At 44.4% G+C, this 20,139-nt stretch overlaps 1 protein-coding gene across 1 annotated transcript in view; it reads right to left on the reverse strand.

The window, feature by feature from the left end:
• Positions 1–20,139, reverse strand: part of LOC126191751 (cadherin-89D) — a 410,787-nt gene that overhangs the window by 155,637 nt on the left and 235,011 nt on the right. Inside the window, exons 3-6 of the mRNA XM_049932553.1 lie at positions 15,535–15,665; positions 10,884–11,039; positions 7,658–7,766; positions 4,564–4,772 (exon numbers count right to left, since the gene is read on the reverse strand). Of these exons, the coding sequence (XP_049788510.1) occupies positions 4,564–4,772; positions 7,658–7,766; positions 10,884–11,039; positions 15,535–15,665 (605 nt within the window). The remainder of the gene's footprint in view (positions 1–4,563; positions 4,773–7,657; positions 7,767–10,883; positions 11,040–15,534; positions 15,666–20,139) is intronic.

Here is a 20,139-nt window from a genome sequence, read left to right on the forward strand (position 1 = left end):
ACACACACACACACACACACACACACACACACACACACACTTTGTGCAACGAATGGAATCGGTGTTGTTTGACAAGAAAGTCTTGCATACAAAGTGCCATGTGGTTGGCTGTAGTACTAACAGTTCGCGGTTCGTGTGTTCATCATTATTGGAAATGAAGTTTTTGTACCTTGCATTAAGTGAGGGAAATTTGTCTGGTGCCTGGTACAAAACACCGTTGAACTGCAATAACGACTAATGTATAGTACATTTAACGATCCAAAATACACTCCCTGTTCACCAAATTTGTCTTGTCGTCCCGTAGTGGCGCCCTATGTAGATATTATGTGAAAATGGGCTCTTTTGGTACGTCGCTTGGTCATACCTGCGTTAAAACAGTTTTGATACAACGCAGCGGCGAACCGTCGAACCTGTAATAGCTTTTCCGAGCTCATAATGGCATCTTTTTCGAGCGCACGATCGTTATAGCATGAAGGTTTGTGTACAATTAGATCTGAAACAGAGCAGGGACTCAAGCAATGAAAATATCGCCATATGATAAACGATCAGGGAAGATTGCTTCTCCAACGTTTTGACATATTATGGGAGAAATCGCCAGAGAATTGCTGACAATGTTGCCTTGACCTAACAAGATTGTTGGAGACTATCAAAGAAGCACGCTGCGCCCTTCTGACGACGGGAGGTGGTTTTGAGGCATAGTAAGCGACATTGCATTCCTCACGGCAGATGGTAATGAGTTTCACCCAGGAGTCATCTTTTCTCATTTGAAGAACCAACAGTGTATCATGCGTTACTTGGCCGACATCGAGGTTACAGGAGAGATACAGAAAATCTCTTCTAATCGAAGTTGCAATTTTCTCTGTGTGAACTTTAAACAAGTCATCAAGTTATTGTAATATTCCTTTCTCTCGTGCTCAGGTTGCGTTCTGAACCCAAGCGCGCTTGGCTTGCGAGGCAAATCATTCGATGTATTGGTTCGAAGAGTTCGCCTCTGTAGCTAAATGATCAACGCGGTTGGCTGTCATGCCGAGGTCCCGTTTCGATTCCCGGTACTGGCAGCAATTTGTGCTAGGTGGGAGGACTGCAATGCGGTGCATTCAGCCTTTTGAAGCCAACTGACCGAGTAGTAGCGGCTTTGGGTCACGAAAACAGACAACGGCTGGGAGAGAGCTGTGCTGACGCTTCTCGACTGCTTACCGTATCGAATGACGTCACTGAGGACGAAACGGCGGTCGGTCGGTACAGATGGGCCCGCCAGCGCATGTGGACGGATTTAGTAGGTCCCGGCTTAAACGTACCCCTGATGAATTATTAAAACGAATTTAACAAAGTGTGGACAGACAACTTCATAGATGTAACGACACCTTCGAGTAATCATCTTGGGTATTAATAAACCGCTTCAGCAGTATTTAGTCCTTCATTTTAAATCACTGCCGGTTTCGTGCCACTAAAAGCCAATTTTTCAGGTGAACATATAACTAAAAAACTTCCCTCTGACAACCATGCCTCCATCCTTGCTAGCCTCCATGTTTTCCTTTCCCTGTTGCTTCATAATCTGTGTTGTGAGTAAGTGAATCCACTTTCCCTTCTTCCCTTTCTTTCCCCTCTCTCCTCCCTGATGAAGGAACAAAGTTCCGAAAGCTAGGAATGTAAAAAAATTCTGTTCTGTTTTATCTATCGGCTGTACTGAGCTGAGGTAAGTACTGGCCAGCCCCTCTATCTCTTTGATAGTATTTGTTTCACATATAACTAAAACATCAGAGCGAAACAGCTCGGAATTTTTTGTACCCAACATTGGATCTCTGTTAGAACAGAACACCGTTGAAAAGAGGTATACCACTGAATAAAATACCTGGATTCCAATTCAGTATGGTGGATGGGTTCGCTTCTCCGGTAAATATGCAGTCGAAAACGGGAGAAGCGGTCGCGTCCTGTGTCATGCTGTATGACACAGTTCACGGCCGGGTCCCCTTTTCGCGACGGCGTATAGACCGGAGAAGCGGAAGCTTTTACCAAACTGGATTGAAATCCGGCTGTTTTATTCAATGACATACCGTCTATTAGAGGTGTTTTTTTCTAACGGACAGTCAATGTTGGGTACAAAATTCGGAGCTGTTTAGCTGTAATATATTATTTATATGTTCACTTTAAAAATGGTTCAAATGGCTCTGAGCACTATGCGATTTAACTTCTGAGGTCATCAGTCGCCTAGAACTTAGAACTATTTAAACCTAACTAACCTAAGGACACGACACACATCCATGCCCGAGGCAGGATTCGAACCTGCGACCGTAACGGTCGCTCGGCTGCAGACTGTAGCGCCTAGAACCGCACGGCCACTCCGGCCGGCATGTTCAATTTAAGAACTGGCTTTTGGAGCCAAGTTATAAACAAATAAATACAGCTGAAGCGGTTTATCATACTCAGACAGCCTCGTTTTGATAGAGAGTCACTACTGATCCGTAACACCACACTTCAGAAACGTAAAATATGTTAAAATGTCACTTCTGGCACAAAGAACGCACGACTTGCCTTGTAGTGTCTGCCGGACTGACTCTCCGATTTCGAGAGTTCCTCACAACTCCCTAAAACCACCGAGCGAGGTGGCGCAGTGGTTAGCACACTGGACTCGCATTCGGGAAGACGACGGTTCAATCCCGCGTCCGGCCATCCTGATTTAGGTTTTCGGTGATTTCCCTAAATCGCTCCAGGTAAATGCCGGGACAGTTCCTTTGAAAGGGCACGGCCGACTTCCTTCCCCATCCTTCCCTAATCCGATGAGAGCGATGACCTCGCTGTTTGGTCTCTTCCCCCAAGCAATCCAATCCCTAAAACCGTTTGAACATTCCGACCTGTCAGTCAGTCACCTTAAGGAGCAGACCGGAAAAATTGTTGCTCTTCAGGAAGGTATTGATTCCTACCAGACCTTTTCCCAACTTTATTTCCAACAGGTGCTGTTGGATACTTGCTCTTTAAGCGATCCTAGTAGTATCCGATTACGAACCGCTTTAGATGGCGACTGGACAACGTCCCCTTCCGCTGGACTATCGGGAAACGACTATGTACCTCCTAACCGTCAAGAGTAGGGGCCCAGCGCGCGTACAGGAATGATCGTTTTGAGTGGAAGGTTTGCTGAATGTCTGGTGAGTGGTTAGTTGTAGGATCGAGACTCTTGGCCGTAGGTACGTTATTTCGTGATAGTACTAAGGCTTTGTAATGTTGTGTGTGCCTCACTGCCTTTTTTTAAACTAATTCGTGCCTGATTTTATTCTGAGAAGCTCAGTAATGTATGTAAATACCGTAAATTTAAATGTGATTCAAAAAGTACTTGAAGTGGAGTGAAGCGCAACTGGACAGCAAGAAATTCTTTAGCGCGCAATCCCCGCAACGATACTAGTTGTGAATCTTTGAGTATGGACTCTAATAAAAAGACGATTTATTAAAAAAAAGAGGACTGTTGATCTGTATCTTGTGGAAAGAGGGCGTGTTGATAGGCCGTCGCTCGGAACGTATTGTCACATTTAATGAAAATTGATACTTTAGTGATAAGACCGAGTAAAGTGTGTGTAGGAGTTGCCAAACATTTAAAGCACTCCGTCTTCAGGTCACGAGTGGCCTACCGGGACCATCCGACCGCCGTGTCATCATCAGAGGAGACTGCGGATAGGAGGGTCGTGGAGTCAACACACCGCTCTCCCGGTCCTTGTGATGGTAGTATTGACCGAAGCCGCTACTATTCGGTCGTGTAGCTCCTCAATTAGCATCACGAGGCTGAGTGCACCCCGAAAAATGGCAACAGCGCATTGCGGCCTGGATGGTCACCTGCGGCGAGGCCGTTGCCTGCCAAACATTTATGTATACAAATTTTCTGGAAGTGAAGAATAGAAATATCTTGTTTTTGGAAAAGGAGGTGAACTTCATTGTCATCGCCGTCTATCAATCGGCAGACAAAGTTCACAAAAATACAGGAAAAGAAATGCATTCTCTAAAGTTTTCTTTCAATACGTAATAACCTCTCATAATTTCTTAATTACAGTAACTGGATTATGTTCTTGTACAATAGTATGGTCCTAAACACCACTGACCAATTTTGATGTAGTTTGAAGGAAGTTTGTGTGTTAAGCAATCTCCTTTTCTCAAGAAAAGCAGATTGCTGTTTGATCTTATTTACTTACAACAGTGGTCCCTTAGGTATGAAAAGCTACGAAAACTTGGGCTCAAAGCTATCCACAATACGGCCAAGTAACTAACAGAGTCGTATTTTAAATCTTAAACAACAACTTCCTCCAAATTGTAATACGTCACCAACTGGTGCAGAAGCTGATTATTCAAGGAGGCAGCAACCTAAATCGAGGTACCAGTTACGACTTAAAGTAAAAATCTCAATCAAAAATCAATCTCTCTCTCTCCAAACACGTATATAAATATATATATTATTAAGATAAAAGCCATTTTATAGCTTCTATCGCTACCCCTAGTATTGATTTTTTTGTTACGTAGTTCAGCGTCAGCAACGCTGTTGCGCGTGTTGCAGGACGGCGGTAGCTGCAGGGAGCCACTCACCGTGGCGAGCAGCGTCAGGTCGAACTCGACGTCGCCGGCGTCGTAGTCGAGCGGCCGGCGCAGCACGAGCGCCGCCCGGGGCCCCGGGCCGGCCTCCAGCGAGAAGCGGCCGCGCTCGTCGCCCGCCGCGATGCTCAGCGCCACCTCCGAGTTGGCCGTGTTGGGCTTGTCGCCGTCCGTCGCGCGCACGTCGCGGAACAGCGTCGCGCCTGCGCAGCCGCCACACACACAGCGTCATCTCCAGCCGCAAAGTGTTGCTAGGCACCTCCTTTACAGTGGTACCATTAGCGATACACAGTACGCTACATTTCTGTGTCTGCAGATAGACTCCTTTCCCGTAAAATTCTTCGGAAGTCATTTTGCAAAATGACCTATCAGCGTTTCGGCTATAGTTGAAAGAGGGCTATCATCGTGTATGTAGTCGAGCGGCCGAATCAGTACACATCTGGAGTTGTGCAACTTTAAACAAAACGTACACGCGATAGTTGTGAAGTTTTAACTATCACCTCCAAACAATTAAGTTGCGTAACTGATTTTTAACGTTTCGTGTATGCAGGAGAAAACAACTCAGGTACGCGGACAACGAAGAAAACGGTGTAACTGATAGCATACGCTTTTACCTACACTACTGACCATTAAAATTGATACACCACGAAAATGACGTGCTACAGATGCGAAATTTAATCGACGGGAAGAAGACGCTGTGATATGCAAATGATTAGCTTTTCAGAGCATTCACACAAGGTTGGCGCCGGTGGCGACACCTACAACGTGCTGACACGAGGAAAGTTTCCAAACGATTTCTCATACAAAAAAAGCATTTGACCGGCGTTGCCTGGTGAAACGTTGTTGTGATGCCTCGTGTAAGGAGCAGTAATGCGTGCCATCACGTTTCCGACTTTCATAAAGGTCGGATGACTTTCATAAAGGTCGGATTGTAGCCTATCGCAATTGCGGTTTATCGTATCGCAAATTTGCTGCTCGTGTTGGTCGGGATCCAATGACTGTTAGCAGAATATGGAATCGGTGGGTTCAGGAGGGTAATACGGAACGCCGTGCTGGATCCCAACGGCCTCGTACCACTGGCAGTCGAGATGACAGGCATCTTATCCGCATGGCTCTAACGGATCGTGCAGCCACGTCTCGATCCCTAAGTCAACAGATGGGGACGTTTGCAGAGACAACAACCATCTGCACGAACAGTTCGACGACGTTTGCAGCAGCATGGACTATCAGCTCGGAGACCATGGCTGCGGTTACCCTTGACGCTGCATCACACACAGGAGCGCCTGCGATGGTGTACTCAACGACGAACCTGGGTGCACGAATGGCAAAACGTCATTTCTTCAGATGAATCAAAGTTCTGTTTACAGCATCATGATGGTCGCATCAGTGTTTGGCGACATCGCGGTGAACGCACATTGGAAGCGTGTATTCTTCATCGCCATACAGGCGTATCACCCGGCGTGATGGTATGGGTTGCCATTGGTTACACGTCTCGGTCACCTCTTGTTCGCATTGACGGCACTTTGAATAGTGGACGTTACATTTCAGATGTGTTACGACCTGTGGCTCTACCCTTCATTCGATCCCTGCGAAACCCTACATTTCAGCAGGATAATGCACGGCCGCATGTTGCAGGTCCTGTGCGGGCCTTTCTGGATACAGAAAATGTTCGACTGCTGCCCTGGGCGGCACATTCTCCAGATCTCTCGCCAAATGAAAACGTCTGGTCAATGGTGTCCGAGCAACTGGCTCGTATCAATACGCCAGGCACTACTCTTGATGAACTGTGGTATCGTGTTGAAGCTGCATGGGCAGCTGTACCTGTAAACGCCATCCAAGCTCTGTTTGAGTCAATGCCCAGGCGTATCAAGGCCGTTATTTCGGCCAGAGGTGGTTGATCTGGGTACTGAGTTCGCAGGATCTATGCACCCAAAGTGCGTGAAAATGTACTCACATGTCAGTTCTAGCATAATATATTTGTCCCATGAATACCCGTTTATCGTCTGCATTTCTTCTTGGTGTAGCAATTGTAATGGCCAGTAGTGTACTTCTCTATGACTACTCGACAGTTTACACTTAACTGCTGGGCAACTAGGTCATCGAACACTTTCACACTATCTCTCTACTGTTTCAAATTCAAACAGGACGCGGGAAAGACGAGCACTTAATTTTTTCCGTACGAGCTGTGATTTCTCTTATTTTTTACGATGGTCATTTCTCCTAATGTAGGTGGGAGTCAACAACATAGTATCACATTTGGAGGAGAATGTTGGTGACAGAAATTTCATCAAAAGACCTCGCCACAACGAGAAACGTTTTTTATCCTTTTTCCTTTTTTTAATACCTGCCATCCCAATTCGCATATCATATCCGTGACACTGTCTTTCGTTTTTCGCTATAATACAGAAGACGCTGCCCTTCACTGACCTTTTTCGATGTCCTTCCTCAATCCTACTCCTGACAGAGCAGCAATACTCCATAAAAGCGTAATGTTGGCAGCCTCTTTAGTAGATGTGTTGTGACTTGTATGTGTTCTGCCAATGCAGTGCAGTCTTTGGTTCATCTTCTCCACCACATTTTCTGTGCGATTCCTCCGATTTAATTTTTCGTAATTGTAATCACCAGATATTTATTCAACGCGCAGTCTTCAAGTTTGTGTGGTTTATCGTGTAATCAAAATGTAAATCTTTTTAACATTTAGATCTATCATTTCACACTTTTTATTGCTTAAGTTCAGCTACCATTTTTCGCATATTCCGTGATATTGTTGGTATTTTTCATCTGTTATGGTTAACAGAAATAAATTACCCCATAACAACATTTCATAGGGCAGTTTTAAAAAAGTACGATTTTACGATGCAAAAAAAAAAAAAAAAAAAAAAAAAAGAGGCAATCGAAATGTCTGTTCGCTTCGGTACGAAAGACAGAAACATACATAGTACTGACCTTTAAAAGCATGTCGCTTTCAAATGTAAATTTAAATTACCACATTATCCTAAAGTTTGAGGGACTGTCTTAGATGAAATATATCATACAAACAACAGGAAATTATGTAATACATTACCGTTCAAGTGAATTTCAAACTCACCTACGGGCGTAAGTTCATCGACGGTGACATGGTACGGCGCATTCACGAACACAGGACTGTGGTCGTTAACATCCTCCACGTACACCGTCACGGACAGGAATGAAGAAATCTGCACAAGTGGGAGAGCAATGTTTACCCAAGTTTCCCAAAACGAAAAAATAAGTCACTCAGACAACCAAATGCACTGTCTCAGCGAAGTACAAATACAAACCGGCCGGCAATACACAATGACTTATGCACGCACACACACACGCACATACACACATACATATAAACTTCACATCATAATTACTGAAGTAAATAACACTCCCTCTCTTCCATCGTGTGTATCCCGTGTATGCGGTAGCTGTTTACATGATTTGGCAGATTGATTTTTATTTAACATTCTGCTCGCATGCCCTTACTCCTGGCATAGTCGTCAGTTAAGGTAATGAAGTCTTGAGTGCCATCTCCCTGCAAATCGTCCTAAACTTTGGACTGTATGTTATCGTATGCAAACAGTTTTTGTATCTATTTGCTGAGGCGGAGATTGGGGACCAGGTCAGCATTTGCTAATACGAGCGAGGAAAACCGCCTAAAAACGATGGTCAAGCTGGCCTGCGTACCATCCCTACGGCCATTAATGTGCCGCGGTGATGTATCCACGTCTCGCTCACCTATCACGAAAGCCAGCGGGTGCGCGTTAAGCTGTTAAACTAAGAACTCTGTGAAAACCGATATAAGGCTTAGTGTGCTGAACGCTTATGGGCTGTACGGTAACCAGAAAGAATCATCTAGTGAGGTAGCCTTGTCCAGAGCAAGTAAAATCCATAGCCGTAATTTGGTGCACTGCGGAAAGCACGGTGTTATTTCTCGGATGTTGACCATCACAATACGAGCAGTGTTTAGCATTAAATATTTAAAATACCATAATACTTGGTGATGGCGCGGGATTAGCCGGGGAGCGGTCTGGGGCGCTGCAGTCATGGACTGTGCGGCTGGTCCCAGCGGACGTTCGAGTCCTCCCTCGGGCATGGGCATGGGCATGGGTGTGTGTGTGTGTGTGTGTGTGTGTGTGTGTGTGTGTGTGTTTGTCCTTAGGATAGTTTAGGTTAAGTAGTGTATAAGCTTAGGGACTGATGACCTTAGCAGTTAAGTCCCATAAGATTTCACTCACATTTTTTTTTTTTTTAGCTTGGTGATGATGTGAGAAGCGCAGTAGAACTTTTTCTTGGCGGTTAGATTGCTTCTATTCAAATATTACGTGCTGGGAATTGGTATCAAGCCGATGCCGTGAAAAGAATTTCTGTATAAGTGTGCTGCATTTACCTGCTGATCCAGTGGTAACACAACACAGTGCCTAACAAGTTTTTCGCATATAACTAATTTTGTAACCATTATATAATTATATGTATGAATGCGTGGTGTCTGTTCTTTCTCCTGGGTGGCGCTGTGGTTAACGCAATTGCCGAGTAAGCAGAAGATTCCGGGTTCGAGTCTCGGTCGGGTACACATTTTCACACTGATTCCGTATAATGTTTCGATGCAGCTGACACCATTAATGCCTTACCTTCCCTTTCCTTTCTCCCCCCTCCACCTCAATTTACATAATATAATTTTGACTTATGTACCTTTTATTATTTTATTAGTGTTGTAATATAATTAAATGTCAAAGAATTAATTAAAACAGACTAATTAATAAAGAATATTGTAATTATGGCGTAGTAAAAACGCTGGCTTAATCAGGGAAGTTTGCTATTGTATAGAGCCAAGGAATGCGTTTGAAGTAAGGAATATTGTCGCTCGGCTCCTATGAGCAGAGTTGGGCAGAAGTAGTTAGCGAAGGGGAGTTGCTAGTGACAAATGATCAAGTGCAGACGCGATGCGAGGGAATGTAAGGAGTAAACTGCAAAATTTTTAAAATATTGCCTGTCAGGCATATTATGTCGTTGTAAACGGGCACAGTACATTATCATCAAGAGAAATAAATATTCAAGAAGAGTACTGTAGGTCCAGACTTGTTATATGGAGCGACGGTAAAGAAGAGCCTGCTGCCACACATTGTCGACGAATGATGCCTTACATCGCACCAGCAGCAACTCATCAAAGTAAGATACAATAAGTTTCATCTTCAGATTGTAAATAGCAGTTTTTCTTATTTGAGTAACAAAGTGTTTAGTGGAGCAACTTTTATACTGCAAACGAACTTTACGTCAATCATTTACCTAACAGGGTCCTATCCTTTCAAGTTTAAACATTATTGATTCCAAGAATACCACCAGTGAAAGAATAGGAAAATATCTATGGTGATGAGCTTCTTTACTTTCGATAACTAAGATAAAGAACTATCCTAAAATGCCATTTAACAGCAGTGAACTTTGCTGCATGGTAGAACGACTAGTTAAAGAGTAATGTCTAAACGTAAAAGAGAGAGAGAACAATTTAAAAGAATATTGACTATGTATTACAAAAGAAGAATACATTTCATTTTCTGTGTCTTTAGTGCAAGTTCTGCTCACATTTGCAAATTACGTAACAGTGTAGTGTAAAATAACTTATTTTTCACTAAATGAAGCAATATGAAATTCCCAGAAATAACTTACTATAATAGAAAAGGAATATTTATGAACATTTCCATGTGTAAAATCAGTAAGAGTCTGCACTGCATTGAGTAGCGTAAAGCTATTAATGACGAGAATTATTTTGCAAACAGTTAACTTTTATATGCATGTGTTGAGTACAAATTATTCTGCTGGCTTTCTGATTGACTTTAATTTATGGTGGTATTGACTGTGTTTTTATATCTGAACTGCAGTCAGTGCCTTCGGTTCCATTCTCGCCCGATTTGAATTCAATGATTAGTTCGTAATAACAGTTTGTAAACAATTAACAATCACGCAGTAATTTTTGCTCATACTCTGAATTGGCGATCGTTCTTAAGTGATTTGCAATCTAAAATTACAGCAAATTCAGTTTTTTTATTCCAATGTCGCAAATTGCTTCTTATGTTTACCTTCTATGTCAAAAATTCTTTCGATCGTTATCGTGCGAAAGCAGATGAGCGATAACAATTCGGTTATTACGGTATCTGCACTTTCCGGCTTTTTATTATTCATCGAAACAGATGTCTTTCCCCTTTTCAAAACATCAGGGAATATTAGGAGCACGTGTCGTTTAAGAAACCTAATCAGCCGGCAGTGTAGGTCCGTTGTACAGTGAGCAGGGCTTTGCGCTGCAGCGGACGCACCGTGTCGTCGCCGTCCTGGTAGTCGCAGACGAGGCGAAACTTGAGCACGTTCTGCGGGCTGTCGCCGTCCACCAAGTCCTCCAGCGAGCGCGCCAGCGCCACCGACACCAGCTGGCTGCTCAGCTCGCGCACCTCGAAGAACGTCGCGTCCTCCGCCTGCAACACCGCACGGGACCAACAACACATACATACAACAAATACGTTCGACCGAATGACTATATGAACATTACAGTTACACAAATACACTACCGGCCATTAAAATTGCTACACCAAGAAGAAATGCAGATGATAAACGTGTATTCAATGGACAAATATATTAAACTAGAACTGACATGTGATTACATTTTCACGCAATTTGGGTGCATAGATCCGGAGAAATCAGTACCCAGGACAACCACCTCTGGCCGTAATAACGGCCTTGATGCGCCTTGGCATTGAGTCAAACAGAGCTTGGATGGCGTGTACAGGTACAGCTGCCCATGCAGCTTCAACACGATACCACAGTTCATCAAGAGTAGTGACTGGCGTATTGTGACGAGCCAGTTGCTCGGCCACCATTGACCAGACGTTTTCAATTGGTGGGAGAGCTGGAGAATGTGGCGGCCAGGGCAGCAGTCGAACATTTTCTGTATTCAGAAAGGCCCGTACAGGACCTGCAACATGCGGTCGTGCATTATCCTGCTGAAATGTAGGGTTTCGCAGGGGTCGAATGAAGGGTAGAACCACGGGTCGTAACACATCTGAAATGCAACGTCCACTGTTCAAACTGCCGTCAATGCGAACAAGAGGTGACCGAGACGTGTAACCAGTGGCACCCCATATCACGCCGGGTGATATGACAGTATGGCGATGACGAATATACGCTTCCAGTCTGCGTTCACCGCGATGTCGCCAAACACGGATGCGACTATCATGATGCTGTGAACAGAACCTGGATTCATCCGAAAAAATGACGTTTTGCCATTCGTGCACCCAGGTTAGTCGTTGAGTACACCATCGCAGGCGCTCCTGTTCAAATGGTTCAAATGGCTCTGAGCACTATGGGACTCAACTGCTGTGGTCATAAGTCCCCTAGAACTTAGAACTACTTAAACCTAACTAACCTAAGGACAGCACACAACACCCAGCCATCACGAGGCAGAGAAAATCCCTGACCCCGCCGGGAATCGAACCCGGGAACCCCGGCGTGGGAAGCGACAACGCTATCGCACGACCACGAGATGCGGGCAGGCGCTCCTGTCTGTGATGCAGCGTCGAGGGTAACCGCAGCCATGGTCTCCGAGCTGATAGTCCATGCTGCTGCAAACGTCGTCGAACTATTCGTGCAGATGGTTATTGTCTTGGAAACGTCCCCATCTGTTGACTCAGGGATCGAAACCTGGCTGCACGATCCGTTACAGCCATGCGGATAAGAAGCCTGTCATCTCGACTGCTAGTGATACGAGGCCACTGGGATCCAGCACGGCGTTCCGTATTACCCTCCTGAACCGACCGCTTCCATATCCTGTTAACAGTCATTGGATCCCGACCAACGCGAGCAGCAATGTCGCGATTCGATAAACCGCAATCGCGATAGGCTCCACCCGACCTTTATCAAAGTCGGAAACGTGATGGTACGCATTTCTCCTCCTTACACGAGGCATCACAACAACGTTTCACCAGGCAACGCCGGTCAACTGCTGTTTGTGTATGAGAAATCGGTAGGAAACTTTCCTCATGTCAGCACGTTGTAGGTGTCCCCACCGGCGCCTACCTTATGTGAATGCCCTGAAATCTAATCATTTGCATATCACAGCATCTTCTTCCTGTCGATTAAATTTCGCGTTTGTAGCACGTCATTTTCGTGGTGTAGCAATTTTAATGGCCAGTAGTGTATTTGATTTAATTGCGTCGTGTACTCCACAACTGATACTCTGTAGTAATTCTTCTACTCGAACGAACTGGGACTCTTACTGATTCGAATATCAGAGAATTTTAAATCATTACTGAACAACCTCTCATAAATCCTGCACCTACATCTACAGTGAGGTGTTAAAAGTCTTGTGATACTTATAGCATCGCGTAGGACCTCCTTTTGCCCGGCGTAGTTCAGCAACTCGAGGTGGCATGGACTTAACAAGTCGTTGGAAGTCCCCTGTAGAACTATTGAGCCATGCTGCCTCTATAGCCATCGTTAAATGCGAAAGTATTGCAGGATTTTGTTGCAAGAACTGACCTCTCGTTTATAACCCATACATGCTAGATGGGATTCATGTCCGGCGATCGTTCGCTTAGATTGTCCAGAACGTTCTTCAAATCAATCGCGACCTACTGTGGCCCAGCGACAAGTTTGGGAACATGAGATCCGTTTATGTCTGTATATGGTCCCCAGGTAGCCGAATATAGCTATTTCCAGTGAATTATCAGTTCAGCTTGGCCAGAGGACTCAGTCCATTCCACGAAAACACAAAGCACACCATTACGGTACCACCCCCAGCTTCCATAGTACCTGGTTGACAACTTGCGTCCATGCCTTCGTGGGGTCAGCGCGACACTCGAACCCTACCAACAGCTATTGCCAACTGAAATCTAGACAGGCCATGCTTTTCCAGTCGTGTAGGGTCCAAAAGATATGGTCACCAGAAGTGCTGTAGGCGATGAGGTGCTGTTAGCAGATGCACTCGCGTCGGTCATTTGCTGCCATAGCCCATTAACGCCAAATTTCATAGCACTCTCCTAACGCATACGTTCGTCGTACGTCTCCCATTGATTTCTGCAGTTATTTCACGCAGTATTTCTTGTCTATTAGCACTGACAACTCTACACAAACACAGCTGCTCTCGGTCGTTAAGTGAAGGCGAAGGGCCACTGCGTTGTCTGTGGTGAGAGGTAAGGCCTGAAATCTGATATTCTTGGTACACTCATGATACTGTGTCTCTCGGAATATTGAATTCCCTAACGATTTCCGAAATGGAATGTTCCATGCGTCTATCTCCAATTACCATTCCGCGGTCAAAGACTGTTAATTCCTGTCGTGCGGCCATAACCAGGTCGGAAACCTTTCCACATGAATCACGTGAGTGCAAATGACAGCTCTGTTATACTTCGTGTACACCATCTGTATATGTGCATATCGCAATACCATAACCTTCGTCAGCTCAGGGTATACACAGCAAGCTACGTTACGGACTGCTGGAGAATACCTTGGGTACCACTATTATTTTCGCCCTTTCCTTTTCCATTCAGTGATGGTATGCAGAAAAAACGGATTCTTTTGTTTTCCATGATAACGTTGGAAGCTGAAGAAGTGAATTAAAATTCTTCTTGCTTACTAGGCAGATATGCTGACCATTACATCACCACAGCATTATGGTCAACGTAGCTACTCGAACTATCCAAGTGTAATACCCAACCCAACACTATTCCAATGTCGGAGAGCCTTGGTAATAGTGACAATATAAGGGGAGATGCGAATTGGAGTTTGTGTTGGGGAGGGTATTTGACTTGGGTAGTTCGTGCAGCTATGTTGACCGTAAAGCTGTGCTGCTGTAACGGTCAGCATATCTGCCTAATAAAAACACGAACCCCTGGGTTCGAGTCCCAGCCGCTGCACAAATTTTAATTAACTTCTTCAGCTTCCAACGTTATCGTATATAAATTAGAGACTTAAATGTCTCAGGGAAAATTTAATTTAAGGTCTTTTGTTTTCCGTTTATTTCTTAAATCCGTTTCGTGTTTGTTGCTTTGAAACTGATTTCATTAATGGTATGTAGCTTTGTTGTGTAAAAGCAGTATATCAGTAGGCCGCGCGGTATTAGCCGAGCGCTCTAGGGCGCTGCAGTCATGGACTGTGCGGCTGGTCCCGGCGGAGGTTCGAGTCCTCCCTCGGGCATGGGTGTGTGTGTTTGTCCTTAGGATAATTTAGGTTAAGTATCGTGTAAGCTTGGGGACTGATGACCTTGGCAGCTAAGTCCCATAAGATTTCACACACATTTGAACATTTTTTTGAAGTGTATCAGTAGTTTGTGTTTGTTCTCATTGCCCTATAGTTTTTATCACAGAATGGCTTCTTTTTTTCCTTGGCTCGAGTTCACGGTAACACGAAGCTTTTTAAAAAATCGTCGCTGCTTTTCTTTAAATTACTTTCCCATCAAAACACTAATGGGTATGGCGATTTACTCGAAAATTATACAAAGAATTCAGTGATGTTATACAAACTGTGGACGGAAGTGCATCATGTGACCAACACATGCAAAAGCACGATATGCATCCACTTGGAAATGACCAAATACTGCAACCGCAACTTTGAAGTTTATAAATAAAACAATTAAGTGCACAATGATGTCTTTTTAAACAGAATAATGTTTGGTGGTCAAATACATCTTTTTTTTCTTTGTATCGAAGCCAGGAGACGTAAACAATATTTCAGTATTTGAGAGGACCAAAATAAAAAAAAAACATTCTCTAAGAGACCAAAATTCATTTATGGCAACTATATAAACTTAAATCAAGATTCATTACGAGTTATTTTATTCCTGTTTCACTGCTTCACTAAAAATCATATAATTAAATTATTACTGCCCATTTTAGGGCTCGCAGACCGACTTACAGCTGCAACATACGCTCACCTCCAGACTGCAGAAGGACTAGGATACATCGTGAAGAGGCTCACCTCGTCTATGGGCTGCAGCGAGAGGCCGTGCCGCGGGTGCACCTCGACCTGCAGCACCTCGCCGCCCACCGGCACGTTCTCCGGCAGCCGCACGAAGCGCAGGTACTCGCCCGCCGGCGAGAACTGGCACCCTGCAACAACAGCACCAATACCACCTCACCTCACCTCACTGGAACGTAAGCCTCAAGCATGCTTAGTGATTTACTGCTATACTGTTGTCCTGTAGTAATTCCGAATATCATTATCGTTGCACCTCTACTAAAGAAAAACCATAGTGTAGAGTCTGTGCCCTTCAGCTCATATATTTCTGGTGTGGGTAGACGACACCAAGCGGCGTCGTTGTTAAACGAGGCGGAAGCGTGAGCTCGTCAAAGACGATCAGTTTCAGCATCGACTTACGAATGTGACACGCGAAAACTACCCCGTTATGGGAAAAACAGGTGAAAATTACGGTAGCGGAATGCGGTCTAACGCTGGCCTTTCCGGACGGGAAGGAGCGCCGGTCCCCGGCACGAATCCGCCCGGCGGATTAGTGTCGGGGTCCGGTGAGCCGGCCAGTCTGTGGATGTTTTTAGGCGGTTTTCCATCTGCCTCGGCAAGTGCGGACTGGTTCCCCTTATTCCGCTTCAGATACACTATGTCGGCGATTGCTTCGCAAACAAGTTCTCCACGTACGCGTACACCATCATTACTCTACCACGCAAACATACGGGTTACACTCGCCTGGTGTCAGACGTTCCCTGGGAGGCTCCACCGGGGGCCGAACCGCACAATAACCCTCGGTTCGGTGTGGGGTGGCGGAGGGGTGAAGTGGACTGCGGTAGTCGTCGTGGGGTTCCGGACCACTGCGGCTGCGGCGGGGACGGAGCCTCTCCGTCGTTTCTAGGTCCCCAGTTAACATACCATAACATAACATAACGGTAGCAGAATGTATTATTTTCTTTAATTTTATTTTTAGTCGCCATGCTTGATGTGCCCCGCCACGAATTACACTTTTCTGCTAATCTCATCACTTCAGAATAGCATATCCATCCAACGACCTCCTGTCTTACATTCCTTCTAATTCTTTCCAGACGTTCCATTATTGTTCCCTCATGGTTCTTCTACGTATTGTGTATTACCCATCTTTTCCTATAGCTCACACTTATTTCTCCATTCTTCCATCATTTTACATTGTCCAGCGCTTTTTTCAGATCGACAAATCCCATGGCCGGCCGCTGTGACCGAGTGGTTCTAGGCGCTTCAGTCCGGAACCGCGTGGCTGCTGCGGTCGCAGGTTCGAATCCTGCCTCGGGCATGGATGTGTTTAATGTCCTTAGGTTAGTTAGGTTTAATTACTTCTAAGTCTAGGGGGCTGATGACCTCAGATGTTAACTCCCATAGTGCTTAGAGCCATTTGAACCATTTTAAATCCCATGAAAGTATTTAGAACCTGACAATACAGATATAATCGCAATCTTCTTCAGGTTAGATATCTTCTTACTCATACCTGGCGCTGGAACGGTACCAAAAGTGCCAGAAATATTGACCAATTCTTTATAGACCAGCATACGTCTGCGACGGCGATATCCAAAACGGCGACCCATTCTAGAATGATGCTATTCATATAATGAATGCGCGAAGTTGCATCAGCAGCTATTTATAGCTCAAGATACAAGCGCACGCTGCTTAGTCGCCTGTGTAAACTCCTAAAGTCTTGCTTCCATTTTTAGTCACAACTGTAGAGCTGCTTCTAAGATTACTTTACCTTTCGTAAAACCAGACTGATAGTCATTTAACAGGTTCTCAATTTTCTTTTCCATTCTTCTGCGTATTATTCTTGCCCGTATCTGAGATGTATAAGTCTCTAAGCTAATCCTGCAATAGTTCTCACATTTATCTGGCCTTTCTATCGTCACTATTGTGCGGATGATGTTTTCCCGAAAGCCCGGTAGCATCTCTCCACACTCCCACACTCACAGAATCTACACACCAACCTGAATTGTCAGTTCCTTGCTTCTTTCCCAATGATTTCAGAAATCCCGAATGAATGTTATCTACTCCTTCCGCCTTGCGTGATCGTACGTTTTCCACGCCTTTGTTAAGCTCTGACTCTACAACTGCGCCGCTTACGTCTTCGCATCGACTCCCTTTTCCTCCTCAATCACATAATCAGACCATCCTTCCGTTCCTAAGCTTCCTATCTGTCGGCTCTCTCCTCTACAATTAAAAGTGGAATTCCCATTGTAATCTTAACGTTGATACCCTTCCCTTTAATTTCACCGAAGAGTGTTCTGACTTTTCGGTGTGCTGAATCACTCCTTCTAAAGACCATTTCTTTTTAGATTTCCTGATATTTTTCCTGCAGCCATTTCGCCTTGGCGTCTTTGCACTTCCTATTTATTTCATTCCGAAGTGATTTACATTTCCGTATTTCTGAAATTCCCTGAACATTTTTGTACTTCATCCTTCGTCAATCAAGTGACCTTTCACCCAACGTTTCTTCACAGTTACGTGTCTTGTACCTATGTCTGTCCAAGTCCTGTGATTGCTTTGCGATATAAATAATCGCAGTATCACTGCCCAGTAATTCAACATATAATTTTATTCCACACTGATTCTTCCGTGCAATTCTCTTGAACGGCAATTTACTCTCCAAGATTATTAAATTGTGATCAGAGTGCATATATTTTCCCAATATCCTCTACATCTACTATCTGATTAGGAATCTCTGCCTGACCAAGTTGTGATCGAGCTGGAATCCTCATGGGTCTGCAGACTTTTTCCAAATGCCCATGTACTCCAGTAAAATCTTTGTTCTCTTCTTTCCCCTACTACCACGTTCCAACCCTCAAAATTATTAGATATTCATCTCCTTTTACATTCTGAATTATCCAGTCATCATCCTCATATACTTTGTGTATCTCTTCATTTTATGCTTGCGACTTCGACATATTTGCCTGAATGCTGCTGTTGGCGTTGACGTTGTCATTTATGACGACAACTACTCTGTCTCTGAGGTACTCAAAGTAACTCACTCTCTGCCCTTCCTTCCTATTCGAATGGATCTAACTAATGTTGTACTATTTTCTGCTGCTATTGATGTTATCCTTATTCGTCTGGCCAGAAATTCTTATCGTTTTTCCCTTTCATTTCACCGATTCCACTATTTTTAGACTGAGCCGTTGCATTTACCTTTCCAGATTTTTCTAATTTACCTACCACGTTCGAACCTCAGCTTGTAGCATGTTACCCTCTCTTTAGTTTTTTTTTTTTTTTTTCTCGTCTGTTACAGTCACTTCCCCTTCGATGGTCCCCTTCCGGAGATATGAACGGGGAAAAAATTTGGAATAATTTGCCAGTGGAGAAATCATCATGACACTTTTTTATTTACAAGCCGCATGTCCTGCAGGCGCGCATCGTGTGTCTTTAATGCATTGGTTTCCATTGCCTTCTGCGTCCTGATGCGGATGTCGGAAACAAACGTGAAGTTAACTCATAAAAAGGAAACGGTGCTGGGGAGCTTTACTTATCATCATTGCGTGTCGGAGTAACAATGGAATCAGTAGTCTTGTCGGTACTGACCGCAAAGCGATGGTGAAACATGTGTAGTAAGACTATGGAGGAATTGTGAATTGTTTAGGGTGGAACTGGTACTACGCAATTTTCTGTAGTAAATGAATCCAGGACGTTTCAGATAAAGTACCTGTCAATGGACCTTAAAAAATAATAAGCAATATGATTATTTCTTTAGACAGTTAAACGTGAGAAACGTTTCTCTTTCAGCGCAGTTACAGCAATTTTATAAACAGAAAATTACTTTTTTCCTTAAATCAGATTTCTATCAGTTTCAGTTATGGAGCTAGAAACGTTCAGAGTTTTAGGAGTGGGAGTAAGATGCTAGACATAGCTGTCTGCGTTCACATGGGCAGTAGCTTAATATGCCGCTCATCAGCGTACAAAAGAGCTAAAAACATAATGAGAAGATAACAAATAATAAAAATAGGCGACAAAATGGTGAATTTTTAGAAACTGTAAAATGGCAGAAAGTTGTGGAAGTTAAAATACAAAACCACAGGTTTGTTGACGCTAATTAAGACACACAGTAAGTAGACAGGCACAATTAGAAAAACACGGCGACAGTCTGGTTTCTTTTCGCAACACTTAAAAAAGGGTACGCACAACACTGAACACTCACCGAACACCGCACTATAGAGTAGACACGATGATGACACACTACAGGTTAAGGCAGATGGAGGGGGGGGGGGGGGGGGTACCCGGACAGATGCGGTGGAAAACCGGGGGGGGGGGGTGAGGAGGAGAGGAGGATAGGATAGGATAGGATACAGCAAAAATGGGGGAGGAGCCGATGGAAGGAGAGGGCAGGACACATAAAAAGGTGGGCGGCTGGGCGGATGCGAGAAGGAGTGGCGATTCAAACGAGTGTCCATTTCCCTAAATGTAAATGTAATGTGTGTCAATACCAGGCAAGTGTAAGCATCTTACGAGGGCTGTAAAGAAATTTAGAAGCTACATATTTATGAATTTGGTGCCACGTGAAGCACAGTATTGACACTAGTCCCGCAAATTTACACTATGTGACCAAAACTATCCAGACACTCCCCA

This window comes from Schistocerca nitens, chromosome 1 (genome assembly GCF_023898315.1).
Source record: "Schistocerca nitens isolate TAMUIC-IGC-003100 chromosome 1, iqSchNite1.1, whole genome shotgun sequence".
NCBI lineage: Eukaryota > Metazoa > Arthropoda > Insecta > Orthoptera > Acrididae > Schistocerca > Schistocerca nitens.